The 7,549-nt window shown below is 74.8% G+C and overlaps 2 protein-coding genes across 2 annotated transcripts; one reads left to right on the top strand and one right to left on the bottom strand.

The window, feature by feature from the left end:
- The first annotated feature begins 1,191 nt into the window (after positions 1–1,191).
- MFSD12 (major facilitator superfamily domain containing 12) lies at positions 1,192–5,808 on the top strand. Its single transcript, XM_062185060.1, has 10 exons — positions 1,192–1,468; positions 3,492–3,702; positions 3,886–4,018; positions 4,091–4,270; positions 4,366–4,458; positions 4,568–4,660; positions 4,787–4,957; positions 5,035–5,129; positions 5,456–5,586; positions 5,664–5,808. The coding sequence occupies exons 1-10, from the start codon at positions 1,192–1,194 to the stop codon at positions 5,684–5,686; spliced, it is 1,407 nt and encodes a 468-aa protein (XP_062041044.1). The 3' UTR covers positions 5,687–5,808.
- A 169-nt stretch (positions 5,809–5,977) lies between these two features.
- TEKTIP1 (tektin bundle interacting protein 1) lies at positions 5,978–7,520 on the bottom strand. The gene is made up of 4 exons (XM_062185076.1): positions 7,438–7,520; positions 6,418–6,656; positions 6,215–6,340; positions 5,978–6,141 (listed from the first exon to the last, which is right to left on the bottom strand). Exons 1-4 carry the CDS (start codon positions 7,518–7,520, stop codon positions 5,978–5,980), a joined length of 612 nt encoding a protein of 203 aa, XP_062041060.1.
- Between the last annotated feature and the right edge of the window lie 29 nt (positions 7,521–7,549).

Below are 7,549 nucleotides of genomic sequence, written 5' to 3'. Positions count from 1 at the left end.
CCTGTGAGACCCTCGCCGGGGCTGGACGTGGCCCGTGAGACCCTCACCTGGGCTGGCTGTGGCCATGAGACCCTCGCCTGGGCTGGACGTGGCCCTGAGACCTGCACAGGGCTGGGTGGGCCCTTGAGACCCTCGCTGGGGCTGGGCGGGGCCAGCGCTTGGGGCAGTGCTGAGTAGGCCCTGGGTTGGGCCCCGGCTCCCCCCGCTTGGGCCCCAGCCCCGGGGCTCCGGCTCGGGCTCCTGCTGATTCGCACCCAGGAGGTGGCCACCATGGTCCAAGTGTGCACCTGCCACCCACGTGGGGACCCGGATGGAGCGCCCGGCTCCTGGCCCAGCCCGGGGCCAACGCGGCCATCTGGGCACCGAACCACTGTCAAATAAAATGAAAATGTACAGATTTTCTTAGAAAGTTCACCGAGAATGGGGACCGAGGGGAAACCCCACACAGCTGGGTAGCAGTCTCTCTCTCTCTCTCTCTCTCTCTCTGCCACTGCCGGGCGGGCGGGGTCCCCCGGGGCAGCGGATCCGGATCCCAGCCCCCAAATCTCCCCGCGAGGGGAAACTGAAACCGCAGCTGCACGAGGGCGGGCGGGGGCCACAGGGCATGAAGTCACCGCGGCCGCCACGTGGGTGCCGGGCGCAGGACGGCAGGCCGCGGCTTTAGCACCATTATCCCATTAGTATCATTGTCGCCCTAATTACCAGCTCATTAGTGCGCGCGCCCACGCAGGGGAGCGCTTCCCCAGGGCGCCCGGGGCTCCCACCCCGCATCGGACGCCCCCAGGCGGGGCGGGCTCAGGGCTGCACGCCCCCTCCCCAGCCCACGGCGAAGGGCGCACCGAGGGTGGGGGTCCCGCCCACCCCGCGAGCGGCCGCCCGGCGCTAGGACCGCCCGCCCGGGAGCCGGCGCTCGGGCCGGGCCGGCGCGCGAGGCCACGCCCCGCCCCCGCGTGATTGGCTGCCCGTTCCGCGGCGCGCGGGCCCGATTGGCGGGCGCGGCCGCCGCTCCCCGGCCCGGCCCCGCCTCTCCCCGCCTGACCCGGGCCGCGGCTTCCCGGCCGTGGCGGGCGCGGCCGCAGCGGCGATCGCGGGCCGGACGGGGCGGGCGCGGGTGCGGGCGCGGGCGGAGCGGGGCGAGCCCGGCGCGCGGCGGGGGCCCCCGGACGGCCCCCCGAGCGCGGAGCGCGCGCCATGGGCCCGGGGCCGACCCCGCGGCCGCTGTCCGTGGCCGCGCGGCTCAGCTACGCCGTGGGCCACTTCCTCAACGACCTGTGCGCGTCCATGTGGTTCACCTACCTGCTGCTCTACCTGCACTCGGTGCGCGACTACAGCTCGCGCGGCGCCGGCCTGCTGCTGCTGCTCGGCCAGGTGGCCGACGGGCTGTGCACGCCGCTCGTGGGCTACGAGGCCGACCGCGCCGCCGGCCGCTGCGCCCGCTACGGCCCGCGCAAGGCCTGGCACCTGGTCGGTAAGCCTCCGCCCTCTGTCTGTGTGCTTGGGCCCCCGCCCCGCACCACCTGTCCGGCTCCCGGCCGTCTGCGGAGCTCCCCTGTACCCCTCGGCCGCTGTCTGACCTGCGGGGCCCCCCCCGTGCGCCCGGGCGACCTTCCAGGACCCCCTCCGTCTGACCTGCGGGGGCCCCGTCCAACCGGGCGACCCTCCAGGACCCCCTCCGTCTGACCTGCGGGCCCCCCGTCCAACCGGGCGACCCTCCAGGGCCCCCTCCTTGGTCCATCCGACCCCCGGAGCCCGCTCTGCCCCCGGGTTGGGTCTGATAGCCTAGGAACCCCTCCGTCAGTCTGTCCAGCTTGGGCTGCCTGCCCCCGGGGAGCTGTCTGACCGAGGCTGGGATCTGGGGCCCAGCCGTGGGCGGGGGTCTGTGCGGGGCTCTGCCTCTCCCGGCAGGGGTGTGGGGTGCCGGGGCGGGCACAGCCTCTGCCGGGCGCACACCGATAAGGGCGGAGGGGCCCTGGGGTGATGCAGGGGCCCTGGGTGCTGGCGGTGGGGGCGTGGCCCCAGCCCGGGTGGGGTGGACAGGGACAGGTGGCGCGGGCGCTCAGGGTGAGGCAGCTCCAAGGGGGCTCCTCTGCAGGGGGCAGCCTCCTTTGGCCCCAGGAGGTGGGTCGCCCAGGGTGGGCCTCGGGGTCACCCAGGCAGCTCCCTCAGTGGAGGAAGCAGGGTGGCCCCGATAAGGTGGCTTCAGCACGTCTCCCTGGCAACGGCGCCCACTTCTCTATTTCACCCCAAGCCGAGGCCGGTGGAGGCCGCCGCTGCCCTTACGGAGCCCATGGGGCTGCAGGACCCTCCTGGGGTTCTGAAGGGTGCGTAGGAGTGTGGTGGGGGGCTGAGTGCTATCCTGGCCTCACACCTGGCTCACTTCTACAACACTCTGTGATCTGAGAGCCAGATCCTTCCGGGTCCCCCCACGGGCTCCAGCTCTTGGGCCACCCCCAATGCCTCCCAGGGTGCCCGTCGGCTGGACGCCAGGGTCAGCAGCAGAGCTGGGACCTGAGCCCAGGCTCCATGAGGGACGCGGGGGCCAGAGCTGGGCCGATTCGGAGCCAGGAGCCAGGAGCTTCCTCCAGGCCTCCCACGCAGGTGCAGGGGCCCAAGCACTTGGGCCATCTTCTGCTTTCCCAGGCCACAGCAGGGAGCTGGAAAGGAACTGGAGCAGCCGGGACTGGAAGCGGCGCCCCTGGGGATGCCGGCCCTGCGGGAGGCCTTACCCAGCGCCTTAGCTCTTAATCCTCCCGGAGCCCCGGCCGGGTTGGACACGCGGCCCCCAGCGCGGCCGGCAATGGTTAACCCGGCCTGGGCTCAGTCCTGGCCGCGCGAGTCCAGGGTCCACGGGCGGCCCCGGCCCCGCGATCCGGGCCCCCCCCCCCCCCAGCGGCTCTGCTTTCATTTCCCGATTCTAGGGCTGCGTGGGTGGGGCCTGGGCGGAGGTCCCCGCCGGAGCCCAGAGCCGGGAAGCAGGGGGCCGCGGCCCCCGACTCTCCAGGCAGGAGACGGGGCGGGGCCCAGCTCTGCGGTTCTCCCCGGGCCTCAGTTTTCTTGTCTGGGAAATGGGCAGTGTAGCGCACTCTCCTTCGGGCCTGCTCTGCTGCTTGACCCAGGTGTCCGCTCTGTCCCGGGACAGGAAGTGACGGGAAGGACCCGGCCCCACCCCCACGGAGGCTGACGTGGGCAGGGGAGGAAGGGAGGTGGGGGGCGGGGGCGTCTCGGAGTCAGCCCCGTGACAGTGCGTGCAAAGGCCCTGAGGCCCGGGGCGTTGGCCGTGTGTGTGTGTGTGTGTGTGTGTGGCTGTGGCTGGGCCGGGTGGGCTCCACCCCGGGGGTTGGTGGGCACCCCCATGTGGGGGTTCCTGATCCATTCCAGGGCCCAGGTCTTTCCTGAGCTGCGGCAGGGTTGCCTGGCCCCCGCAGGCCACGGGGGGGGGCAGTGCTGGGCGGGGCGTGGGCGGGCCCGTGCCTCAGTTTCCCTCTCCGCAGGCACGGCGTGCGTCCTGCTCTCCTTCCCCTTCATCTTCAGCCCGTGCCTGGGCTGCGGGCCGGCCACGCCCGAGTGGGCGGCGCTGCTCTACTACGGGCCGTTCATCGTGGTCTTCCAGTTCGGCTGGGCGGCCACGCAGATCGCGCACCTGAGCCTCATCCCCGAGCTGGTGACCAGCGACGCCGAGAAAGTGGAGCTCACGGCGCTCAGGTGCTGGGCGGGGCCCGGGAAGCCCCGCCCCGCTGAGGCCCCGCCCCCGTCCCCGCGCACCCAGCACCGCGGAGGAGATGCGCGCATTTTTGAAAGATTGCTTTATTGCTGGGAGGGCAGAGGGGTGGTCCCGGGAGGGGGCGTGGCCTGGCGCCCCGCCCCGCTGAGCCCCGCCCCCCGCAGGTACGCCTTCACCGTGGTGGCCAACATTGCCGTCTTCGGCGCCGCCTGGCTCCTGCTGCACCTGCAGGGCGCCGGACAGCCGGGGCCCGCGCCCGGCGGCGGCGTGGGGCCGCAGGACGTGCAGGTGTTCCGGGTGAGCGCGGGGCTCTGGGCTCGGGCGGGCTCCTCGCCCCGCCGCCGCTGACCGCTCCGCCGCGCCCCGCAGAACCTCTCGCTGCTGGTGGTGGGCGTGGGCGCCGTGTTCTCGCTGCTGTTCCACGTGGGCACGCGGGAGCGGCGTCGGCCCGCGCTGCAGGAGCCCGAGGAGCACAGCCCCCTGCTGGCCGCCCGGCCCCGCGCCGCGCTGCGCTGGACGCACTGGCTCCGCGAGCCGGCCTTCTACCAGGTGCGGGGCGGCGCCCGGCGGGGTGCGGGGCCGCCCGGTGTCTGCGCGCGCGGCCGCCGCCTGAGCGGACGGTCCCCCTGCCGCTCTGCCCACAGGTCGGTCTGTTGTACATGAGCACCAGGCTGATCGTGAACCTGTCCCAGACCTACATGGCCATGTACCTCACCTACTCCCTGCACCTGCCCAAGGTGCGCACGCGGGCGGGGCCTGGCTGGGACGGGCGGGGCCGGGCGGGGCCTGGAGATGCCTGGCCGGGCCCCCTCCCGCGCCGCCCCTGAGCCTGCGCCGCCCCCGCAGAAGTTCATCGCGACCATCCCCCTGCTCATGTACCTGAGCGGCTTCTTCTCCTCTTTCCTCATGAAGCCAATCAACAAGTGCATCGGCCGAAACGTGAGTGGGCGGGGCGAGCACGAGGGCGGGGCTTCGGGAGTCAGGGTGAGTGGGCGGGCGGGCGGCCGGGCCGGGCCGAGGCAGCCCCCGCCGGACGCCCGCCGGCTGACCACGCGGCCCTCGCAGCTGACCTACTTCCTGGGCCTGCTGACCATCCTGGCCTTCGCCGCCTGGGTGGCGCTGGCCGGCGCCATGGGAACGGCCGTGTACGCGGCAGCGGTGCTGCTGGGCGCCGGCTGTGCCACCATCCTGGTCACCTCGCTGGCCATGACCGCCGACCTCATCGGGCCGTACACGGTGAGCCTGGCGGCCGGGGCCGGGGCGGGGCGGGGGTGCCGCCGCCTGGCCGCTGACCCCCGCCCCTGCGCCCACAGCACAGCGGAGCCTTCGTGTACGGAGCCATGAGCTTCTCAGACAAGGTGGCCAACGGGCTGGCGGTCATGGCCGTGCAGAGCCTGCACCCCTGCCCGTGAGTGCGCCTGCTCGGGCCCCCGGGGCTTCAGGGCGGATGGCCCCGCTGCAGGGCTGAGCCCGGCGTCTGCAGGTGCAGCGCGGGGGCGGGGGCGGGGGCGCAGGTGTGCACCGCGGGCGGGAGCCGTGCGGGGCTGCGGGCGCGCGCCCTCTGGCGGCGGCCGCGGGGAGCACGGGTGGGAGGGGCGCCGGCTGGGTCCCGGTGTCCAGGAGGGAGGCAGGTGGGTTTGGGATCGCGGCCGCAGGCCGAGCGGGGGGCTGGGCTGCGGCGCGGGGGCGGGGGACGGCAGGGCCGCGGTCTGCTTAGCCCCCGCCCGCCCCCAGCTCCGAGCTCTGCTGCATGGCCTGCGTGGGCTTCTACCACTGGGTGATGGTGGCCGTGACCGGCGGCGTGGGCGCGGCGGCCACCCTGTCTCTGTGCAGCCTCTTCATCTGGCCCATCCGCCTGCGGAGCCGTGAGTCCCAGGACCCGCGGGGGGAGGTGGGCGGCCCCCGGGGGCCGCCGCCTCACGCCCCCTTTCTTGGCTTGCAGGGGAGCCCGGAGAGCGCCCGTGACCCGGCCGAGCCCTGGCACAGCGCACGGCGTCCACGCACGGCTGCAGGCGCTGTCTCGGGGATGGGGGGCCCGCGGGCTTCCCCCGGTGCTACCCAGGGCGCCAATAAAGAGCTGCGCGCGAGCACCGGGCCTGGCTTCTGTGTGCCTGGGACCCCCCCCCCCCCCCGGGGAGGGGCGAGCGCGCGGCCTCTGCCCCCCGCCCCGCGCCCGCCGTCCCGAGGCTGCGCGATGCGGCGGGAGAGGCGGGGCGCCTGGTGGCCGGGCTCAGGACCTTTATCAGAGGGTGGGCGTTAGGAGGGCGGGGGCCGCGGGCCGGTCGAGGGGCTGTGGGCGTCCAGGCCCCAGTGGCGCGCGCTCTGCGTGGTGTAGGGCGGCCGCTGCGCCGCCGACAGGTAGGGCACGTAGTCCGACGCCCGCCACAGCGGCTCCGCCCCGAAGCGGCTCCGGCACACCTCTGCGGCCAAGGGCAGGGTCAGGGCGGCCCCCGGCCCCGGCCCCCGGCCCCCGGCCCGCGCGCCCGGCCTCACCGTACTCCTTGCCCCGCGCCGGCCGGTCCCTCCACAGCGCGCTCCCCCACCGCGCGCCCGGGTGCAGGTACTGCGCGGGGACCACGGGGTCCTGCCAGGCGGTCTCCCGCAGGTGCTGGGTGTAGGCTGCGGGCGGGGCGGGGCGTCAGGCGCGGCGCGGCACGAGGGCGTGCCCGGGGCGGGGCGCGGGGCCGCGCACTCACCCGCGGGCAGGCTGCGCTCCCGGTGCCGGTGGCATCCGAGCCAGCGGGCGTGGGCCTCGCGGAAGGGGCTGGCGGGGGCCCCGGCCAGCGCGCGCCAGTCCTCCCGGGGCCCCCGGGGCGTCAGGCCCGTGTAGTACAGCTGGCCGGCGGCGTCCCTGCCCGTGGGCGTGTACTTCCAGCGCGTGGCCTGCTGGACGGCCGGGGACCAGCGGGGACCCTCCAGGGACAGGAAGTCATCACTGCGGGCCGGGGCAGGGGGCTGAGCGGCCCGCGCAGCTCGGGGGATGAGGTGCCCCGTGCCCCGGCCGCCCTCTGTCCCCAGACAGCTGCCAGGCCCCGGGGCTGAGGCCGGGGTCTCAAAGTCCGTCTGCAGCCTCCGAGACCCCTGGCTTGGAGGTGAACCCGGATGGGGTGGGCTCTGGGTGAGGCTGAGCGAGGGGCCCGAGGCAGGCGCAGAGAGGCTGTGATGGGGCCCCGGGGGACAGGCCCTGGGCTGGTAGCCTGGAAGGCTTCCTGGGGGAGGAGGCCGTGGACAGAACCCGCACAAAACCAGAAAACCGAGAGCCGGTGGAGCTGCAGGCGGCTCCTCCCAGAACGCCTGCTGGGGCCGGCTGCACCAGACACGGGCAGCCTCGGGTGGGAGCGCCCTTTGCCCCGGGAGCCCTGGGGTCAGGCAGTCTGCGAGGCGGCCCCAGGGTTCGCCCCGCCGCCTCTAAGGCGCCCGGTTTCCCCAGGGCTCGGGGCAGCCTGCAGCCCGCATCCCACGTGGGCGCCGTCCCGGTCCCGGCTGCTGCAGTTCGGGCCCAGCGCCTGCTCGTGGGCTGGGAAGGCGGTGGAAGACGGCCGCGCGTGGGGACCAGGACAGAGCCCCTGGGATGGGCGCAGCTGGCCCCAAGCCGCACAGCCTCGGGTGTGAGCGTCCGCCGGGGGCTCCATCCGGGTCTCCCACGTGGACGTCTGGGGAGCCGGGGGCAGAGGCGCTGTCTTCGTCGCCCGGGCGGGGGCGGGGCCCGGGCTCACCTGAACAGCGGCGCCGGAAAGCTCACTTCGAGGGTCGCGGAAGGGACGTAGGGCCGGGCAGCCTCCCGCCGGGGGGTCTGCATGGCCGCCTGCGGGCGCCCTGCCGCCAGCC

Source organism: Lepus europaeus, unplaced genomic scaffold (assembly GCF_033115175.1).
Source record: "Lepus europaeus isolate LE1 unplaced genomic scaffold, mLepTim1.pri SCAFFOLD_264, whole genome shotgun sequence".
In the NCBI taxonomy this organism is placed as follows: domain Eukaryota; kingdom Metazoa; phylum Chordata; class Mammalia; order Lagomorpha; family Leporidae; genus Lepus; species Lepus europaeus.
Note: the sequence above shows the minus strand (reverse complement) of the source record. Positions and strands in the feature narration are given on the sequence as shown.